Genomic DNA, 22,309 nt, shown 5'->3' with positions numbered 1-22,309 from the left:
CTACAGGTCTCTAAGACTGAGCTGCCTACTCTGAGACTATAGCTGTGAGGGTGGAGGTGGGACTCTGAGGAATTTCACCCCAGGTCCTGGCCAGACCGCCACCCCCCAGTTCTGTCCTGTCAAGTTCTCAAAGTGGGGGTAGCCTGTGGCTTTATCTCTCCCCTGTGACTGGTAGACATGGTGGTTTCCGGCCAGCAGCTCCTGTTTCCGGAGGCTCAGAGGGGGCCCAGGCGGAGCCTAGAGGGGCAGTGGGGCTGGGCCTGGGTGGCCCCACTGGCTCCACCTCTGTCTATCTTTGGGAATTTATTTCACGGGCACCACTGGCCAGTACTCCACTGCCTGCCAGCAACCAAAAGCTGTTCTGATCACCCAGGGTTTTCCCTCCCAACCCAGACCCAGACCCACCAACTAACCCCTGTCTCCTGGCCTCTGGCTCCACCTGCCCTGCTCTGTTCTTAAGGGACTGAGAAGTCTCCAGTCACTCCACTGCTATAGCTGTGGAGACAAATGCTGGCCTGCCCTTGACCACAGAGGCCGTGTGGGCCCCTCCTGGCCCACCATGGCACGACGGCTGCAGGATGAGCTGTCAGCCTTCTTCTTTGAGTATGACACTCCCCGGATGGTGCTGGTGCGAAACAAGAAGGTGGGAGTCATTTTCCGTCTGATCCAGTTGGTGGTTCTGGTCTACGTCATTGGGTGAGTCTAAGTGCCCTCCTCACCGCCCTTTGGGCACCAGTCCTCTACATGTGCCGATCCTCTGAACTCTGGGGTACTGACTAGCCCCTTGTCTCTCCTGGAAAGCCCTCCTGATGAGCCTCCGTGCTATCAGGAAAGAATAGGCCCTTTAACCTACTGTCAAGACGGAGACACTGAGGCGGGTGGGACACACTGCTCTGGGTGCATGGTGAACAAGAGGCAATGCCATTGTGGGTCCTGAGGAAGGGACATTGGAAGGGTCCTTTCCAGTCAGTGAGTGAGTGGTGCGTACTGCAAGAGCCCCTTTCACCTCCAGCTTCCCACATGCAGCTAGTGAGACAAGGCACCCCCCATTTTACTAGCCAGAAGGTAGGCTCTGCTCCCGTCTCTCCAGTCTGAATGAGGGACAGGCTGGGGTATCCAGGAATCTGGGACCTGAAAGACCCTTGGATTCTGAACACTCAGCAACTAGATGGAGGCTTGAAGCAGGAGGTAGTCTCCGTTCTTAAGTGTGACATCTCCTTCCTGGGCACAGGGTCAGCCAAACTGGTTAGCCTGGGAACCATGCAAAGGCCACATTTTAAAGTTCAGTCTGGTTGTCTTGGAAGCTAACACACCTAGCAGATCTTGCATGTGCATGTATGTTGTGTGGGCTAATGTCACAGTGTCATGCGGATGCACCTGTATCCTACCTATGTCCTGTATGTCTAGGCATGTACCAATGACTTTATGCACCTGTTGCTGGATGTGCATGCATATGGCTGTGTCTCTGTCCTGGGTGTGAGGTAGCTAGGTGTCTGAAGCGTCACATGTAAAGGGCATCGTGTTTACTCACAGTCATGCTGAAAAGAGCCCCTAGAGACCCTGGGGTCACTAAAAGGGTTGGACGCTGATGAAAGCCTGCCAACACCCAGCACCCCGCCCTGGCTCTGCTGTGTGGTTCTGAGGACTCTGTACATTCCCATTTGGGAGACTGAGACTAAGGATCTGAAGAGTTACCCATGTAATGTTGGCCCCCTGGGAGTGTCTAGCACCCAGAACAGCTTTCATTCTGCCTATTGGTCTCCCAAGATTCAGAGCTGGCCAGATGTAGCCAAGGCCAGGACCCTTCTGTTGCTTTTCGGGCTCTGTCCCCTTCTTGCTCACAAATCAATTTGGTAAAGCTTGAAAGGAAAACTAAGGCCCGGAGAGGAGCCCTGGAATTTCCAGGTCACAGGGCAAATCAGCCTTAGCCCTGGGGCTTTGCTCTGCTCTCTCTCTTCCCACCCCAACAAGGTTTCTAAGGTGCTTCCTAATGGGCATCATTGGCCCCGTGTGGAGCACAAAAGGAGCCTCAAGGTCCACCATTAACTTATTTCTACTTCCTCCAGGAAAGAGAAGTCGCTACTCAGGCTCAGTCTCACCTAGGGAGACCAAAAAGGTTTATCCCTTCTCAGGGCCCAAGGATTCTCTACTGTGTTTTCAGAGCCGTAGCTGTGAACAGTTCCTGGCCGTCAGAATAGAAGGGGCAGTCAACCTACCCCAGCCCTGCCGTAAGATGAGTCCCAACTGCCCCCCAGCTGTGATACGTACCTCCAGTGACAGGAACCTCACCCTCCTTCTTTCCTTTCTTCTGGCCCAGGATGATCCACCATTTTCAAGTGGATGTATCCCTTGTTGGTGTGAGAGGTGAGGGTAACAGAGATGATGGTTGTAACTAGTCTCACTAAAATGCCGGATTCATACTGCAGAGCCCAAGGCAAGGTCTTCAGGTCCCCAAACCCAGGCTTCCCTGCCCACTGGAGCGCTTACTAGCGCTGGCTGTGGCTCGTCTGTCTCTGTCGCCCTCATCTGGCTCCTTCCTGATGCTACACTGACCCCGACAGATAAGACTCCCAGTTTCCCAATTGTTAACATAGGACAACAGCTGGAGAGGACCATGCTCTTCTTTGTGAAGGGAAGGGCTTTGCTCTAAGGAACCTCCTCTTTCCTAGATGTTTGTCTGATTGTCTGGTCCGGTGGGAGGCTGGGGGTGGGCAGGGAGGGGCGACCAAGAGATTCAGTCTCTGGGCACCAGATAGTGAAGTCCATGTTGGAAATGGGCAGCATGGAGTTGGAGAGGGACAGATGATGAAAGCAGCCTTGAGACTTAGGAAGTCAGTCAGTCAGACAGACAGACAGACAGACAGACAGACAGACAGACAGGCTGAGATGCCAAGACCTGGAATGGGCTTAGAGAAGGGAAGCTTAGGCTGTGGGCTCTATTGGCCATGTTCTTCCTGTAATTCTGAGGCAAGGGGGAAGTAAGAAATTCCAGAAGGCAGAGCCTCTGATGACCCAGATGAAGGTGAAGTCAGTCACAGATTAAATGCTCCAAGTGGAGGGGTCGATCTATGAGACAGACTGTTCTAAACCTCTTACTGGAAAGCAAAGGGGACACAGGGAACGAACTCTGTTGTGTGATTTCAAGTGGGCCAATCTAGCTACGGAGAGAGACAGGAGACCCAGTTTTTTTTTTTTTTTAAGAATTGGTCAAGTTGAAATTTTTATTTGTTTGTTTTCTGAGACAAGGTCTCTCTACATATCCCTGGCTCTTCTGGAACTCATTATGTAGACCAAGCTGGCCTCAAACTCACAGACATCCACCTGCATCTGCCTCCCAAGTGCTTGGATTAAAAGTGTATACTACCATGCCTGGCTTCAGTTTAATTTTTTCACTGGTGACTGGAACTTACATGAGGCTGACTTCAAATACCTTAATATCTACTCTTTGAATTAACTTGTCTTTCATTTATTTGATGCTAGAGATTAGATCCAAGGCCTTGAGCATGCTAAGAACACTCTCTACCATTGAGCTACACACACACACACACACACACACACACACACACACACAATTCTGACTGGATCAGGCATGGTAGGTGGATTATTTACCTATAATCCCAGCACTCAGTAGTCTGGGGCAATCATCTCATGAATTCCAGGTTAACCTGGGCTACATGGTGAGTTCCAAGCCAGTCTGGAGTACAAGATGATACTGTCTCAAAACAAACAAAACCTCACAAGTTTGTGGTCATTATTATTCACAAGGTTGCATAATTATCACTTCTAATTACATTTTCATCACTCTAAAAAGAAACATTGTATCCCTTAGCAATCAGCCCTCTTTCTCCTCCTCACAACTTGCCTTGCCTGTTCTGGATATTTCCTATAAATAGAACCATACACCATGAGCCTTTTTTGTATCTGGCTTTTTTTTCCTTTTTATGGTTTTTCAGGAAAAGGTTTCTCTGTGTAACAGTCCTCGCTGTCCTGGAACTAGCTCTCATAGACCAGGCTTGTCTTGAACTCACAGAGATCCACCTGCCTCTGCCTCCTAAGTGCTGCGATTAAAGGTGAGCACCACCACCTCTCAGCATGTATCTGGCTTCTTTTACTTGCCATGTTTGTTGTAATGTGTAACCCAATGCTTTTATGACTAAATAATAATCCATGTGTTGATTCATCACGTTTTATTAGAGTATCTGTGGTTGGACATTTTAGGCTGTTTCTACTTTTTGGCTCCTAGAAGCATTGCTCCCCTGAGTGTTTGTGTACCAGTACTTTGGTGGACACATTTTTTTCTCCAAGGCTTATATCTAGTAGTGGGATCAGGGAAATCCCAAGTTCAAAGTTTTGCGGAACTACAGTCTTATAGAATCGGAGATACCTTCAAGATGTCTGGTGTGGAAGGCAGATGTGGGTCCCCAAATATATTGGTCACCTCTCTTGTAGCTGTGACAAAAGCAGATAAAGATAGAAGAGATTATTTTGGCTCGTGGTTTGAGGACACGTCTATCATGATGGTAATGAGAGCAGCTCTGGCAGTGGCAGCAGGAGTATGGGGTAACCTGTCTCCCTGGCCCCACAGTCAGGAAGCATAAAATACGGGATTCCACTTGCTTTCTCTTTTACATTCAGTTTGCTGCACGGTGCTGCCCACATTCAGGGTGGATGTCCCCTGCTGGGTAAAACCTCCCTTGAACTGTCCACTGCCAGGGCTGGGGATGTAGTTCATTTGCATGCACAACGCCCTGCGTTGGGTCCCCAGACACATACACAAGGAGGTGCGTCCTAGAACTTAGCAGGTGGAGGCAGAAGCTCAAGGTTGTTCTAGGCAACATAGTGAATTTGAGGCCAAGCTGAGATGTACAGAAGCTTGTCTTGAACCGCCCAAACATCAAACCCAACTTCCTCTCCAAACAATTCACTTTATTACTTTTGAATTTAGCCTCATTCAAGTTCTCAGGACAGAGGCAGAATGAGGCCGGATTCTATGCCAGTATAGAACATGAATGACTCAGATGGCCCAGTTCCTGAAAGAGCTTTTGTTCCAGTGAGACCTCCTGATCTGGGCCCCCCTACTGTCTGCATTTTTCTTAGCTTTCTTGTCTCCTAAATTCCCATCAGAATGACCTATTAAGCTCTGGTTACAACATTCAAGGGTTTCTCTAGCCCACAGCTCTAAACTTCCCACAAAGACCCAAGGTTTACATGATCAGGCTTATCAAAGCAATGGCCCCATTCCTCAGTACCCAGATTTGTACTAGGAAGGGTCCTCTACAGGAACAGCACTGACAGAAAGTATGTGTAGCATAGAAGGGGAGTCCCTAAGCAGGGCAGTGGTGGTGCAAGTCTTTAATCCCAGGACTTGGGAGGCAGAAGCAGGCAAATCTCTGAGTTCGAGGCCAGCCTGGTCTACAAAGTGAGTTCCAGGGCATCCAGGACCATTGCATAGAGAAAGCCTGTCTCAAAAAATGACAAGAAGAAGAAGAAGGAGAAGGAGAAGGAGTAGGAGAAGGAGAAGAAGAGGAGGAGGAGGGGGAAGAGAAGGAGGATGGGGAAGAGAAGGAGGATGGGGAAGAGGAGGACAGGGACAGGGGGAAGAGGAGGAGGAGGGGGAGGAGGAGGGGAAGGAGGAGCAGTCGTCACTACACAATAGATACAGGTCAGGGAGTGTAATAATGGCTATCTGCATGCTGAAGAGAATGTGAGTCTGATAGCTGACCAGTCCATGAAACTAAATACCTCAGGGTTCCAATGTGGTACTGTGGTACTGGGAGATTCCTGGAGGGTCACTAGTCCCTCTACGCTGATAAAGGCTTCATCAGGATGGCCACAGCTGCAGCAGGAGACACAGACTCCAGGAGGAAGTGAACGCAGGCAGACCACACAGCTTTTCCTCTGACCTCTTTATCTCTGGCCTGTTGAAAGGCACTTCTCGTTCTGAGTTAACTTCCCCTCTTGGTTAATTCTCTGTGGGCATGTCCTGAGGTGAGTCTCCCAGGTGACTCCAGATGCAATCAAGGTGACAACATCAGCCAGCACACCAAGCAACCAGAGATGCCAACAGTCTGTTCAGACTTCTTGAAGGCAGGCTCCTGGGGTTTGCTCACTTCTGTAGTTTTAGTGTTGGGAACAATGACCAACTCCAAAGGTGGGCTTGATGCACACGCGTTTATTGAGTGGCTAAATGTATAGGACTGGGTTGTAGAGGCAGACCACCGATTGGAGGTGGATCTTGGGACAAGTGTACCTGTGACAGCTCACCCAGAGCTCTGCCCTCCCAGAGGAACAGGGAGGATTTGATGAGAGATTTTCATTTTTATGTGTCTTGAGTACACAACCTTGTTAAGGATTTGTTGAGTGGGAGCATCCTCTGTTTAACTGAGGAAGTTGGGGCTCAGAGTTCAGTCTCTAGTCTGAAGTCATACATGTGGCGAAAGGCAAGTCTAGTACTTAAACATGGCCACTTCACTGTATGTCCCTTTCCCAGGGACCACTGGAGAAGGGAGTCCCAGAGGAGGTGAAGAGACTGGTAAGGGTCATCCCTGGAAGAGGAGGGGCCTCAGAAGATGCTGGTGTCTTTGACCTCAGACCTCTTTGATGGCCTTCCCAGAGTAGAAACCGTAAGACCAGGACAAGACATGGCTTTGGGGGAGATGCTCAGTAGTTGAAAGTGTGTACCACTCTTGTAGTGAACTAAGTCCAGTTCGCAGCACCGAGGTCAGGCAGGCAGCTCATACTCGCCTACAATTCTGGTTCCACAAGATTCAATGTCTTCTCTTGGTCTGCATGGCTATCTATAGTCAAGTGTTCAACTCCACCACCCCATAACACATAAGTACACAGTTAAAAATAAAATCTTTTTTAGAAAAGACATGGCTTTGGAATGACAGGCCTGCTGCTGGCATGCCAAAGCTATTATTACCAGGGCAGAGGTCACAAATACCAGATTTGACATTTCCTTTTGACCTGCCAAGACCAGAAGCCCCAAGGGTAGACAAAGCCCAGAAATTGTATTGATCCCAACCCACAGCTGAGGCAGGAGAGGAACTCTGGGGAGACACACCCAGCACTGCACAACTCTGGGTCTGCAGGGAGGCCTCCAGCCCTGGATCACCCCTGTTTGACTTCTGACCTTTGGGAAAGGAGTGTGTAGGGACTTCAGTTTCTCTACCTATTGTGTGACCTATTGCTATTGGGCAAAGAGAAATTGAGGTTCTGAGGACAGAGGTGTGAAGAGGAAACCGGTAGCTTGGGGGGGGGGTGGAGGGGGAGGGCTCAGAGTGTGCAACAAGCCCCTCCTCCATAGCAACAAATCCCTCCTCCATAGCAACAAGCCCCTCTTCTATAGCAGCCCCTTTAAGCTGGGGTACAAGACAGAGGCCTGACTGCAGAAAGGGACCATGGGGATGGGGAACCCCTCTCCCTGAGGGGTTACCAGCGGGCAGCCTCAGAACTTGGACCTTTGTTGTGCGCCGCCTGTTGCTGTTTGTGGGCTGCAGGGGGCAGCAGTGACCACACTTTGGCTTGGAAGAGGGCCGGGTTCCAAAGCAGGCTTTTGGAGGGGAGAGGCTTCAGTTGCCACAGGGCTCCTTCCCTATGACCCAGGACAGGGAAGTGACAGTGACCCTGGGACTAAGGCCTGGAGAACCTTGTCCCCAGAGGAGATGGCTTGGTGATCATTGTCTAGGTAAGGCAGAGGACGGAGGGAGCAGAGCATATTCACCTACGGTCTTCTCCCTCGGGAGGGCTACCGTTCATGTGCCGGTGGGCAACACACCTTGAATCTACTCCAACCATTTCTTCTGAGATGTGAGACACAAAACTGCCAGCGTAAGCAACAGACATGAAACCTAAGCTCGTTCTCACAATGGAAGTGACTTCATTGGCTCATGTTCTAGTAAAGCCCAGAAGTTTTTTCCTCTCCCAAGGAGCTGCAGCAACATGGTTAGGAATCTGGTCCTCTCCATCTCCTGGCTCCATCCTCAGGCTGGTCCTTAGAGATGGCAAAAATGGCTAACAGCAGTGTTGACCTCACAGCCTCCTTGCTTAGCCACCCAGCACAGTGGAAGTTTCTTTCCTAGTAAATCCCAGGAGGGAAAAAAGGATCTGGCTTTGCTATTGACACTCTTCTAATGGCAATTAGACTCATTACTTGTGCTAGAGAGGCAGGACATTGATTGATATGCCTTGGTCATATGCCCATCCCAGGTAGTGAAGTGAGTCCCACTGAACTTCCTGGATTAAACCTGAGTCACGTACACAGCAGCCTGAGGGAAGGGGCTGGAGGCTGCAGAAGGGAAGGTTATGGCCTTTAGCCCCATATCCTGGCTTCTCTCTCATCCCCACTGTTCTCCTTCCCACTTTCTACCCAGTAATGACAGACGAATTCAACACAGCTTTTGCTAGGTGCCAGCCCACAGCCTAAGCAACGTCTCTGCACAAACTCGCTTAACATAAACGAGTACTAATGTTGTTCCTGTTTTATAGATAAGGAAGAGGAAGGACCCACTCCAAACCTCACAGCACTGAGGAGCAGGGCTGGCTGGGAGAGAAAGCCAGACTCCTGGGCAGTCTTCACACTTTGCTGGAAGTTGTGTAGGAAGAAATGGGTGTTGGGAAGGAGCACTGGGTCAAGAACTGGCTGGTTGGCCCTGACATACAGCTCTGGGGAGCAGGAGGATTAGGAGGGACAGTCAGTCAGTAGCTGCACGGATTGACCACCATGGCAAGAGTTGTAGTGGTGGGATTTAGACACAGGCCAGCAGGGGGCGACGGGCAAGGCTGGCCTGCCTCCCGGAAACTACTTGGGAGCCAAAGCTCAGAAACATCTGAGGAGAACAAGAGGTGGTCCAGATGATGCCAGAAAGGACAGAGGCTCTCACAATCACTTGTATCCTTGGATGTCCAGCCCAACACTGTACAGAATCCTAACTCCCGTCTTCCCCGGACCCGACAGGTGGGTGTTTGTCTATGAAAAGGGATACCAGACTTCAGGTGGCCTCATCAGCAGTGTATCTGTGAAGCTCAAGGGCCTGGCTGTGACCCAGCTCCAGGGCCTGGGACCCCAGGTCTGGGATGTGGCTGACTATGTCTTCCCAGCCCAGGTGAGTTGGCTCAGGCCTGCACCATCCTCCCACCTACAAGCCGTGACTCAAGGCTTCCTGAAGGGCCAGGCCAGCTTCCTGCTCTCCGGGCCTCAGTCTCTCTTACTGTGAGACTAGTTCTTTCCCTTCACAGTGATGCCATGGGGTATGGTGTCTGCTGGGCGTCAGATGGGCTCCAGAGCCCTGTTGGGGCAGTGTTTAGGTGCTTGGGGCTGTTCTACCAACTCTGCCTGTCATCTCCCTGCCCTTCACTTCCAGGGTGACAGCTCCTTTGTAGTTATGACCAATTTCATCATGACCCCTCAGCAGGCTCAAGGCTATTGTGCAGAGGTGAGGACTCAGCCCCTCTCCTGGACCCACAGGGAAGATAACATAAGGGAATCCCTTGGGCCTTGGTGGTGATGTGGGACGAGCTTTCTGATGAGGTTATGATGTAATGTTGGGCAGAGAGTCACACAAAATAACCGTCAGCCACTGTTAGTGCCATTGCTGGGCATTGTGCCTTTCCGTCCCAACCTCCAGCCCCCTGCCAGCAGACACCAGCACTCAGCAACTGGACAGAAACCTAGGATAAGTGTGGGAGAAGGAGGCTGGGAGCAGGGGTCTGTCACAGAATCTGAGATTTTGCTCCATGTCTACACTGTGGCCCTGGGGGTGGGGGCAGGACAGGGTCCTCCCTAGGACCACATCACAGGGTCTGGGGCCAGCACTTCTCCCATCCCCCAGAACCCAGAAGGTGGCATATGCCGGGAGGACAATGGGTGCACTCCGGGAAAAGCAGAAAGGAAGGCCCAAGGTAAGACCAGCCCCTTCCTGTCACCTCCACAACCACGTTGCCTGTGTCTTCCTCTCTGTGCTCCACATCTCTCCAAACTGTTCCCCACCGAGAGAGTCTATCCTGCTCTCATCCTGGCTCTTGGCTCCCATGCTGCAGAAGTCCACCATGAGGTGGGACCCCAGAGGTTGCTGCAGAAGTCCACCATGCAGTGGGACCTCAGAGGCTGCTCTCTTGCTACAGGTATTCGCACAGGCAAATGCGTGCCCTTCAATAGCACGGTGAAGACCTGTGAGATCTTTGGCTGGTGTCCTGTGGAGGTGGATGACAGGATCCCAAGGTAACTGATGTCCTGTCCTTCCAGGGAGCTAGAGATAGGGTCCTGACCCACAGACATCTGGATCTGGTAAGAATGGGATCTTTATATTTCTGATCCCATCCCTCACCCTATCCAGGCCAAAGAGTCTCCCTGATCTAGGGGCCTGTAAGCCCATGCCCCATCTGGAGTGTGGCCACCCTAACCCCACCACACATCAATGCATGCTACAGGGAAGCCCCTGTGTTCCCTGCTATTTGCTAAGCCCTTTCAGCCATGCAAACACTCTTGGGGAGGGGCACTGAGTGAGTGCTGTTCCCCCAGACCTGCTCTTCTCCGTGAGGCTGAGAACTTCACCCTCTTCATCAAGAACAGCATCAGCTTTCCACGCTTCAAGGTCAACAGGTTCGTGGGAAAGGAAGGCAGAGGTGCAGGTGGCTTGAAGCAGCTGCAGCTGCTCTCAGTACAGTCTCCCTCCATTCCAGCTGCTTGCACTCCGGAGGCAGCAGCCTTGGCAGACCTCCTGGAGGCTGACGGTTTGGGAGGGGGGGGATATTCTAGAATTCTTGAGGGTCCTAAGAGCTGAGTGGAGTGAGCACCCTCCCAGCTGGCACATGGCTGCTACCCATGCCTTCCACACAGGCGCAACCTGGTAGAGGAGGTGAATAACACCTACATGAAGAAATGCCTCTACCACAAGACCCTGCATCCACTGTGCCCAGTCTTCAGCCTTGGATATGTGGTGCAAGAGTCAGGCCAGGACTTCCGCAGCCTGGCTGTGAATGTAAGGATGGGATGGGGTTGTGCCAGCAAGGAGAATACAGCTCAGGGTCATAATACATACCTGCCAGCCCCATCCTGCCTCCCAAACCTCCCTGGCACAGCGTGTGTGTGCATGGGACTGTGCTCTAGTACCAGAGCCCCTGGGGGTCCTCTGCAGGGCCTGGTCTGATCCCGCCATGGAGGAGGTGCTGAAAATAAAGAGATGTGGGCAGACAGCATTATCTGGATGCTCAGTGGTCCTCCCTCCCTCCCTCCCTTCCCCTCTACCTTCCTTCCTACCTCCCTCCCTTCCTTCTCCCCCCTCTTCCTTTTTGTTGTTTGGAGTCAGGGTCTCCCTCTGTAGCCTAGGTTAGCCCCAAACTCCTAATCCCCCTGCATCTGCCTACATAATGAAGGGCACAGGAGTGTGTCACCATGCCCAGTTTATTTTTTAATTATTTTTTTCTGCTGAGGATGGGCCTCATGCATGTTCAGTAGTATCCCCTAGCCCCGAGCTGTACCATAGCCTAAAATCACCTGGCTACTTCATGTTTTCCTGTGGTGGGGATGGAACTCAGGGCTTCACATGTCCCTGGATTCCAAGACCACAGTCCCTTTGCAAGGCTCTGGATCCAAATCCTGCTCTGCCTCCCAACCAGAGTGTGCCCTCAGATGGGTCCCTTAGTTCAGCGGGTCTGAGAACTCCACCGAAGACACTGATAGCGCCATTCCCATGGCGGTGCTGTGAGGCTCAAATGAGCACACACCTGCAAGTGAGCGCTTCAGCTCTGCCCGGCATGGGGCACTCTGTCCTGTGCTTGCCGGTCCTTCTTGTGCTTGCTCCTGCAGCTGCCTATGCGGGGATGGCAACCCGCTCCTTTTCTGTGAGGTCACCAACAAGCCCCACTCACGACACACTTGTGTATGACAGAAGTCTGCAGGTGTTTGCTTTGCAGAGCTACATGGAGGTGGAAGCAGCCAGACAGTGGTTAACTGTGGGTGTTCACGCCTCTGTCTGACCCTATAGGGTTATCGGGATTTACAATCCACCCTGTTTCTAGAACCCACACCTGCCCTTACCCACTGAGTGTGGGGATCTCTGTTCCTGCCTCCATGCTGAGCCGCTCAACTCCCTGCCCACTTCTCTGATCACCTCTCCACTCTCGGCCTGAGTCACCCACCTGAGTCCTGTTTCCTGCTTACTTCACTTTCTGAAGTGTTTTCTTCCCAGATATCTAGTTCAAAGGCTGCTTGCTTGTCTCCCACACCACTGTGACTTGAGCCAGGAACTGAGAATCAGTGACGAGAGCCAGATGGCTCTGTCCCCTTGGACCTGACAGTCAGTCTTAGAGGAGAGAGGTCAATAAGTAATCACGCAGAATACACATATGACAAGCCAGGTGCGCTAGCACACACCTGCGATCCCAGCACACAGGAGGCAAATGCAGGAGGATAAGGAGTTCAAGGCCAGCCTAGGCTACACAGTAATGCCCAATCTCAAGAAACTAAGGAACTGGAAGATGGCTCAGCAGTTAAAAGCACTTGATAGCCTAATGATTTGAGTTTACTCCCTGGTCTTACATGGTAGAAGGAGAAAGTCTACCCTTGCAAGTTGTCCTTGGCCCTCCAAAGTCATACTGTCCACAAGGGTGAATTTATCTACACACAAAATTAATAAATAATGTCAAACATTCTTTCAGAGAGAGGGCAGGCACCAGCTGTGAGACGGTTTTGTTGTTGTTTGATTGTTTGCTCTTTTAAACTCATGAAGCCATCTTGCCCATCTAGACAGGCGTTTTATACTCCTGAGCCCAGATCTTGTGTGCTTGTGTCCTTGGCAGGGTGGGGTGGTTGGCATCACCATCGACTGGGAGTGTGACCTGGATTGGCACGTGCGGCACTGCAAACCCATCTACCAGTTCCATGGTCTGTATGGGGAGAAAAATCTGTCTCCAGGCTTCAACTTCAGGTACCTGACAGTCTCCTGCCTATTTCTGGAATGCCACAGGTCGACAAATGGTCCCAGAGGGGACCAGATGACCCTGAATGGCATCCAACCTGTGTGAATTGTCAAATAGGAAGCCAGCAGGAAACATGACTTAAAAGGCTTGAGTTCCCCAGCCCTAGGTCTCGGCTTCTTGGAGGTCTGCCTGGTGGGAGTCAGGAAAGGGCTGAGTGGAAGGAGACTTAGTTATTCTCCTTGGGTAATGCTGGAGGGCCTCTTCCTAATACTCTGGCACTCAAAATGGCTTTACCACTGTCTCCTACCACCCCTGCCAGGTTTGCCAGACATTTTGTGCAGAATGGGACAAACCGTCGTCACCTCTTCAAGGTGTTTGGGATTCGTTTTGACATCCTCGTGAATGGTAAGGTAGGTGTTCCATGTGAAGGGATGGCCACCAAGACACCTTCCTGCTTTGGATGTCTGTTGTTTCAGATACAAAGTGGAATGGGATGGTTGTGTTCAGAGATCTGCTTCAAATGACCATGGACATGGGGGATGACTCTGTCCCGGCTTCGAGCCACTGACATGGCTCCCCTACCATCTCCTTGGGTCCGGGGAAGCAAAGCCAGAGACAAAGCCCAGGTTTACTGACCAGGAGCTGGCTCTTGGGAGAGCCAAAGCGCTGGACCATAGGCAGTGGGGAGACTTTAGAGTTGAGGGGGCAGGGCTTGACCTTTTCTAGCTGGGACCCTTCTGTTGACCCGGTTCTCCCCTGGGCCCTGCCACCAGGCCGGGAAGTTTGACATCATCCCCACTATGACTACCATCGGCTCTGGGATCGGCATCTTTGGAGTGGTAAGTGCTGGGCGCACATGTTTGCTGGACTGGGTTTCAGCCTCTCTGCTTCTACATTCAGTAGCAGAACCCCAAAATAAGACCATAGGTGCCCATCATTATTGAGGCAGCAGCTGTTTTCCCCACCACCTTAGACCTACCGTGTACCTGGGGAAACTGAGGCTCAGAGGTAAGAGAGAGGTGGGGTGGCATTGACTTGGTCCCAGGAGGGATTTGGAGCACCTTATCCTGTCTTCAGGAAACTGGGGTCTGGAGTGGCAGGATTCAGCCAGGACCACAGTCAGCAGGGACCACTGTGGGATATGCAAGGTCGATATCTGCCCTGGATTCCCATTCTCCACCCCTGCTCTCCCTGTCTTCAGGCCACAGTTCTTTGTGACCTCTTATTGCTCCACATCCTGCCCAAGAGGCACTACTACAAGCAGAAGAAGTTCAAGTATGCTGAGGACATGGGGCCTGGGGAGGTAAGAGAACTTTTGAACTTCTTGAGCAGGACTCTTCAAAGACCTCAAGCTTGTGTATCTGCATTGGCAGGCTCTGTCCTGCAGGACTTGGCGCTGCAGGCCGGGACTTCTGGGGCCTGACTTGCATTCCCACATTGCATACACAGGGTGAACGTGACCCCGCGGCCACCAGCTCCACTCTGGGCCTGCAGGAGAACATGAGGACCTCCTGACCTCAGCCTTGGGTTCTCGATTTGACTCAGTGTGTGGCTTCCAGCTAGGGCCAGTGGCTTTGAGCCAGGGCAGAGACCATTCCCAGGGGCTTTCCTACCAGACAGACACCAAGTCTCCCCCCCCACCCCCAGTTCAGAGTGGAGACGGGCAAGACACTGCAGTTTAGAGCTCTGGGCCCAATTCCACACTTCCCCTGCTGAGGGATGCCCCCTCCTGTTTCAGCCACTCTGGGTCCATATGGTTGGGCTCCTCACACACCTATGCCCTAGCTTTGTGACAACGTCTCAGGATCTCACTGTCCATCCCAGGGCCTCACCTGCCTAGATTTATGCTCTTCCATGTGGAAGCCACTAGCCAGATGTGACAATTTGAACTTAAATTAATTAAAATATAATAAAAAAACATGCCTCAGTTGACCTAGCTAAGTGGACACATGTGGCCCACGGCTACCAAACTGGATAGCAGAGGCTGCTTTCCATTGAAAGAAGTTCCAAAGGAATTCCCCGGGAGGCTCAGCAACAGTGCAGGTGCCTGGCACACATCCCACCTAAAAACAGAGACACAGGCCACTTTGTGCCTGTGGCTTAAGAATGGCTCTCCTGGAGCTTTCTGGCTCTTAAGCTCCCAATCAGCCCTGGGTCAGCACCAACTGGCAGGTGTAGGCATTGGGCAGGGTCTCAAACACCCCAGCAAGTGTGTAGTGTGCCACACAGGAATTCACAAGCCCCCAGGTGCACACGCCCCCTGCACATACAACTCTCCGCCCCCGCTGTGGGTTGGAACAGCTTGGGTACTGCAAGTGCAGCCATCTGAACACACCTACACCCCCAGGCAGGGACACATGGTCTCCATACAGTGTCACCCCCATAGGACAATGCTCCTTACTGGGGGAGTCAGGCCAGGACAGCCCTGCCACTCACAGAACCTTACTCAGCTACCTCGGGTGGAGGTGTAAGCCCGATGAATCCTGGCTCCTTGCCTGTGGCCCAGACCCAGCTTCCACGGCTTGCCCGGCTTGGTTGGAACATGAAGGCTGAGGAGGCAAGGGGTGGGGCACAATAAAAAAAGAAATGAGGACAAATTTCTGTCTTCTTTGCTTTCCTTTCAAACCCTTCTGAAGTTCAGAGTGCTCACCTGTGAGACACAGTTGAGCTGAGCTTCTGAGATTCCTGTGGGCAGGCTGGTGAGGGGTGCCTGAGCCTAGCTGGGTCAGGGAGCTCACAGCTGTCCCTGAGCCCCATCTCCACACAGGACAGGGCACCAGCACTCTTCCATATCCTGAGGAAGCTCTTCTCCTGGCTGCAGGGCAGTTGAGCACCCCAGAAGCAAATAAGGTTGAGAGAGGCTTGTTGTTCCAGGAGTGAGATTTGGGGGCACTTCTACAAAGGAAGGGAGGCTTATGGCTGGAGAGGGGAAAAGGCTCCATGTGGACATGCCTTCTAGCCTGGGCTCACAGCCAGCCAGGGGCTCTGAGTACCCCTACCTTGCTCTGTCTAGACCAGTTTGAATGGCACAATTTCTGAACCGCATAATTTCTTATACTGATGGATCTGTACTGTTCAATGTGGTGGCCACTTGCCAAGGTAGCCAATAAATACTTGGAGTCATTTCACTTTTTAATGTTTTTGTTGTTGTTGTTGTTTTGTTTTTTGAGACAGGGTTTCTCTGTAGCTTTGGAGCCTGTCCTGGAATTAGCTCTTATAGACCAGTCTGACCTTGAACTCACAGAGATCTGCCTGTCTCTGCCTCCTGGGTGCTGAGATTAAAGGCGCGCGCCAAAACCCAGCCTTTTTAATGTTTTTTAAACAGTTTTAAACAATTTATGTGGCTCAAGCTGGTCTGAAATTCATGATCCTCTTGTTTTAGCTTCTCAAATGCTAAAATCATAGGAACTCAGCACCAAATCTAGTTCTTACTTTTAATTCACCAAAATAGCTCTATGAAGCCAGTGGCTAGCAGAGTGGGCAGCATGGGCCAGTTGTTCTCTCAGACCTTGGCTTTCTGCCACCTTCCCCAGACGAGAACCTTCCACCCTCCTCCTTCCCAGCTCCCAAAGCCTGTGTCTCCTGTCTCTTTCCCCCTGAGTGGCAGAAAAAAGGATCCAACTAGCCCAGATACCTCCAGCCAGGGTGGCGTCCTCTCTCTCGCCCTGTGCCCTGCGTGTTTTCGTCTCTTGCCTCCCTCTGGCTCAGGTTCTGCTGCAGACCAGCCTACTCCCTCTTCACTGCCACCCTTCCAGAAAGACCAGTTCATCCTTGTCTGCAACTAGCCTCCACCCCCATCACTTGCCAATGCCCTTGCTAAGGTCACTAGCAGAGTCCTCGATGAGGACTCCACAGGGACCTTTGGGCTTGCGTTTAACAATTATTCAAAGGTTCCTTATAGTGGTGCCCAGTGCAGCCTCTCCTGACTTCCTGGCAGGCCTGGAGTGTTGTGGAAGAAGGCCTCTTGCAGCTCTCACCCTGTGCCCTTGGCAAGTGGCCTCTCTCCAAGAGTCCCCTGTGCATTAGGGGTACTGCAACCTCTGCTAGGGTTGGGGTAAGAGAGATATAAGTGAAGTGCCTAGGACAGTGCCGGGTACACACGAGCATTCATTGTCTCAGGACACACACACACACACACACACACACACACACAGTCTTGGTGGGACAATGCTTGCTCCTTGGTTGGGCATGTGGCTGCCTATAATGGAGGTTGCGTTTCCATGTTCTATCTCTTGCGACTGGGTCTGGTCATGTGACAAAATCTGAAGTAGTGGAATGTATGGGGGAATGTTCTGTGGCACTTTCTGGGCACTTTCTTTAAGAAAGAACTGAGCTGAAGAGTTGGCTCAGTGGTGTTAAGAGCTGTTCTTGCAGAAGACCCAGGTTCAGTTCCCAGTACACAGGCACACACAGGCACACATACATACATACATGCAGACAAAACATTTATCCATATAGAATAAATAATTTTAAAAATAGTGCTGATCCTTTGTTGTTTTTCTCCATTCTAAAACCTGGGGTGTGTGATAACTGGAGCTCTGGCCTCCATTCAGAACCACGAGGGCAAAGGCCATCTCCAGAGCTAGCTGGTGCAGGGGGTGGAGGGAGTCACATCTGGGAGGTCTTTGTGGAATAGAGCCATCATATCCACCGGGAACTGTTTCTCAAGGCTTACGTGTGAAATTTTTGTTGCGCAGGTCAGAATTTTGATTCTCCTTGGGACAAGTGTTTTGCTCTTGGCCTTGTTTTAGTTGATCTGCTTCATCCTTCCTGTGGCTCTGCTTATGACTGTGGGCCCTTGAAGACCCTCAAAACTGCCTCCTTGATATTGAGGTGTAGCTCAGCAGTAGCACACTTGCTTAATATGCAGGGAGCCCTGGATTCAGTCTCCAACACTGAGAAAAAGTAAATGTTTTTGACCCAGCCCTTTCCTGAATTCCTGCCCTATAGATCCAATCCTCCAATCCTCCTGGGGCTTCCCGGTCTCAACACTTCTTCACCTGAATCTTTCCGTAGGAACTCTTGAGATCAAAGAAGGGCTGCTGACCATTCTGGGTATCCAGGAGGACATGGGAAGGTTTCCTAGCGGCAGAAGCATTGAGCCCCAAAAGACAAGTAGGGGTTAGGCAGGCTGGTGGTGAGAAGCGAGCCAAGGAGGGCTTGTGGGGACCTATACGCAAGGTAGTGGGACCAGTGGAAAATCCTAGGAGACAGCTGTCTGATGTTTCTGAAAACCTGTCCTACCTGGCCCAGAAAGGCCAGTGGGAAGTGAGACCGGACAGCTGTCTGATGTTTCTGAAAACCTGTCCTACCTGGCCCAGAAAGGCCAGTGGGAAGTGAGACCGGACGGGGTGAGAGGCCAGGGAAAGACTGCTGTATTAGTCAAGGGGAGACATGACCAGTGGTCGAGCTCGGGGAGGGGCAGGAGGTGGAGAGATGTAGATAGACTTTAGGGATCTTTAAGAGGCGGTATGGTAGAGCCTTGTGCTAGGCTGGTTGGGTCAGAAAAACCTGCTACACAGGTAGGTTTCAGGAAACTCCCGGTTTTGAACTCCAGCTGGAGACAGGGACACAGGGAGACCAAGTTGGAGACAACAATATGGGCCTGGGTTTGAGGCAAACAGTGATGTGGGGTTCTCAAAGAGACTAACAGCAAGATTGAACCAGGAATCTGAGGGACAGAGTCACAACCACAGCCAAGGCCTCTTGGTCCTGCCGGCTTCTTTCCCATTCCATCAAGCCCAGATAGGGGCTTGTTGTCTCCTGCTCTTCCCCAAACCTGAGTGCCACCCTACTCCAGCACTCTGCCGGACCTCCCTCCTCCTGGTTCTCCCTACCCCAGAACACTCAACTCCAGGCCCTTCTTGCTCAGCCTCCGCCTATCCGATCCCGGGTACGCACCGGGCCTCGTCCCCCGAGGGAGGGATGCTCTTGCCTCTACAGGCCAGGACACAGGATTGAAGACTCGAGGAAAAGCACCCCGCACGCTTCAAACCAGGCTGAGGGGCCCACGACTTGGCCCGAGGGATTTCGGGTTCCCTTAGCCGGCCTGTCTGCGGGCGCCGGGGGCGTGACGCGTCGGGGCCCAGCCGCAGGGCCCCTCCCGAGCCGCCGCCTCCCGCCCGTCAAGACCCCGCCCCCTCCATCATTGGGCGGGAGGACCGGGCTCTGATTGGACAGCGCTGCAGGGCCTGCACGGCGCAGCCTATGATAGTGGGCCGGCGCGGCGGCGGGCGGGGGGAGCAAGCGCTGCCTGGAGCCGCGGCGCCGGCGGGTTGAGCGGGGCGATCCCAGCCCGGCGAGGAGGGCAGGGCGGGGCGCGCGCCGCGGGAGCGAGCCTGGCGCCCACCGTGGAGACTGTCGCGAGGTGCCGAGGTAGGGATCGGCGGCAGAGACTTGGAATGGGAAACTGGGGTGCGAACGGCTGAGCCTCTCTGTGCAGCGAGCGTGTTGTAGAGGGGTGGTCTGCGAGGCCGCGTCTACGTGGGCAGCCTGGACCTAGCGTGCAGCGATCCCCACTGTGTCTCCAGGGCCAAGTCTGCGGGGTGACTCCCTGAGCCTGCATCTGCCTAAGCCAGCTATGCAGGCGCTCGGCCACCTACGTCCCTTCAGCAGATGCTGTCTGCGGGACTGCATAGGAGCCCCGCTCACGGTGCCCCGGGCCCCGGCTCTGGGTGGAGGCCGTGTCTATGCGGAGTGGGCCTGGACGGGTGCACCCACGTGTGGATCTCGGCGGAGCGCTCCTCCCACGGACCTCCCGTGAGTCTTCCGTGGAGAGCTGGGGGCGGGGTAATGAATGGGACGGATGCGGCGAGCGACTTCAGCTGCTGCGTAGTTGTTCCCTGGTTGAGGGTGGCGGAGGCGGGCGCTGCGGCTTCTGATTCTGGTGGGCAGAGGATTGGTGCTCCGAAGGTGCACACGTGCACGGGGAGCTGTGTGTGGTGTTTGGAGGCGGTTGTGCGTGCGTCACGTGGACACAAGAGTGTGCCTGTGGAGGTGGGGGGTGCGTTTCAGGATGGAGTGGTGTATGAGCACAGGTCACGAGGACATGGGTTACATATGTCAGGGAAGGGGTGTGTGCTTGTGTTGAGGGTGTTGCAGAATGAGCAGAGCTAGCTCTCTGTCACATGCCCTGGGTTCCAGGACTGTGTTCCAGTGAGTGCCTCTTTGCCTTGGCCAGGTTCAGGATGTGAGAGAAACACACAGCTTGTGTCCTTGAAAACCCCGGGGAAAAGGAAGAGGCCAGGCCTCCTGCACATCCTTGCCTCCTCCACCCAACACACTCTGTGCACAGGTCAGACTGTTCTAGACCCACACACTTCAGGGACCCCACTACTTGCTCTTTGGTCTCTCCACCCTCAATCCTCCCAGCAGGAGTGGGGCTCATCTTAAACCTCATCCAACTTAACAGCTTCGCTGCTTAAGACTCCTATGGTGTTGTGAGCCTTTTGGTTTCTGTCTACAAAGTCCTGCCCAGCCCCACACCAAGCCCTGAGTCCCACTTTGGGAAGGGATCTCTCTTAGGCATAGAGTGAATGCTCCCAATCCTGCTCAGTGGTCAAAAAGGAACTTCAGCGTCACCCCCTCCAAGAAATCCCCCCCCAGGCCAGTGTAAATGGACCTCTCCATCAAGGACCTCTTCACACAGAGCAAGCACCTTCCCACCTCATGGTGCTTGCTTGTATGGGCCAGTCCCTCTGTCTCTTCCCCAGATGTCCACACTGTTTACTGCCTTGCCCCTTCATAGCTGCTTAGATCTTGCATCTGAAAACATATCCTTCCTGCACTCAATCAATAATGTCCCCCATTGTCTTATTCCTGCTGTCTTGTTGCAATAGCTGTCTCCCCAGAGTGTTCCACGTACTCTATCATAATTCATTACTAGTATTCTTATTTGTTGCTTCCTTACTCTGCTAGAAAGCAAATGGTGAGAGCAGGGACTTTGTCATTTGGGTTCACTGGTTTATCTCCTAGTACCTCTAAAGCAGATAGCCAATGAATAATTGTGGCAGGAATGTATGAGTCTGGATTTGCATGTCAGTAGTCGGTGTTCCTGTCTGTTCCCCAGATTCCGAGGCCCCTGATAAACTACGGGCAAACTCCGAACACATTTGCATGCTAGATATCCTCCCAATAGCAACTGGTGTGGAGGGGAGAGTGGGATACGATCGGGGGTAGGGAGACCCCAGAGAGTAGTGAAAGGGCAGTAGAAGTCAGAGTCTGACTGTGTTATCTCCAAATCTGTGCTGTTTAAGGGGTTCAACTTAGTGAGCTCATCTAGCCAGCAGTGGGGAGATCAAAGAGGCGTCTCAAAGGAGGTGATGTCTGATCTGGTCTTCAGGCCGTGAAGCCAAGGGAGGTGTGTTCCTGGCAGAAGGCACAGCTTGTGCGAAGGCCTGGTGACACAGAGCCTTCAGCTTGGGAAGCTTGAAGTGGTGGGATGCAACCAGAGTGGAGAGTGGGTGCTGCAGGAGGTGGGGGGGCTGAGAGGGAGAGAAGGAGGAAGTAATCCCTCAGAGACTCTTGCCATTATGGCTCAGGCTCTATGAGAGTTCAAGGAATGGTGTCCCCACTTCTGTGATGGGGGAGAGGAGGATAAACAGTACAGGGATGATGCTGAGCTGGATGGGTCCCTGATGGAGCTGAGCCACCCGGGGACAGGGAGAGGAGGAACTCTCTGGAAAGAGGGTGGAGGCTCAGAACTGGCATAGAAGAGGAGACCCACAGATGTCAGTTTCCACAGGTGGGTCGAGTGATGCCCTTGAGGACAGCTGCAGAGAGGGAGGCATGAGCCCACCTGGGTGTTTGGGGATCCCCAGAGGTAGTGGGAGGGCCATCCTCACAGCAGGCATCCTTGAGCATGACTTGGCACCAGACTCTTGGGTCTCCCTCAAGGGGACTGAGTCATCCAAGGCGGGGGCGGGAGCTGCAGAGGGCACCATTGCCAGCTCCATCAGACCCTTGCTGGAAGCATAAACAGGCTACAGTGAGCCGTTGCTGAGATGTCAGGACCACTTTGGTGTGGAGCCCACATGGCTACTACCTTCTTGCATTCCCCTCCCCCGATACTAGTCCTTTGCTGATCAGGGCTGCTCATCTTCTGCCTGGATGGTAATTGGTCCCTGGTTTAGCCTGGCTCTGGAACATTCTAGCAGAACCCAGAATGAGATCTGAAGTCACTGGTCTCTGAAGTTACCGTAGATAGAGCTGCTTGAACCATTGTGAGTGACAGCAGGGTTTCCTTGCTCTTTCCTCTTCTGACCTCTGTTGAAGGATGGGGCATGTCCTCAGAAGGAGGTCAGATGAAGTGGGCTTCTGAAGCCAAGGGCTTGTGTCCATGGGAGTGGCAGACACTTGGAGGGTGGGGTGCAGCTTGGAGGAGAAACCG

The 22,309-nt window shown here is 52.7% G+C and overlaps 1 protein-coding gene across 2 annotated transcripts; it reads left to right on the top strand.

The window, feature by feature from the left end:
- The first annotated feature begins 361 nt into the window (after window positions 1–361).
- Window positions 362–14,504, top strand: P2rx1 (purinergic receptor P2X 1). 2 transcript variants are annotated; one of them, XM_038327752.2, is made up of 12 exons: window positions 362–696; window positions 8,960–9,107; window positions 9,366–9,437; window positions 9,834–9,903; window positions 10,126–10,222; window positions 10,523–10,603; window positions 10,841–10,982; window positions 12,802–12,929; window positions 13,241–13,331; window positions 13,695–13,760; window positions 14,123–14,224; window positions 14,371–14,504. In XM_038327752.2, exons 1-12 carry the CDS (start codon window positions 560–562, stop codon window positions 14,434–14,436), a joined length of 1,200 nt encoding a protein of 399 aa, XP_038183680.1. In that variant the 5' UTR covers window positions 362–559; the 3' UTR covers window positions 14,437–14,504. The 2 variants fall into 2 exon arrangements, 1 of the variants encoding a protein (XP_038183680.1); XR_005285119.1 differs by lacking the exon at window positions 14,371–14,504 and having other exon boundaries at window positions 13,241–13,326; window positions 14,123–14,202.
- Window positions 14,505–22,309: the final 7,805 nt, after the last annotated feature.

Source organism: Arvicola amphibius, chromosome 4, assembly GCF_903992535.2.
Source record: "Arvicola amphibius chromosome 4, mArvAmp1.2, whole genome shotgun sequence".
Taxonomy (NCBI): domain Eukaryota; kingdom Metazoa; phylum Chordata; class Mammalia; order Rodentia; family Cricetidae; genus Arvicola; species Arvicola amphibius.
Note: the sequence above shows the minus strand (reverse complement) of the source record. Positions and strands in the feature narration are given on the sequence as shown.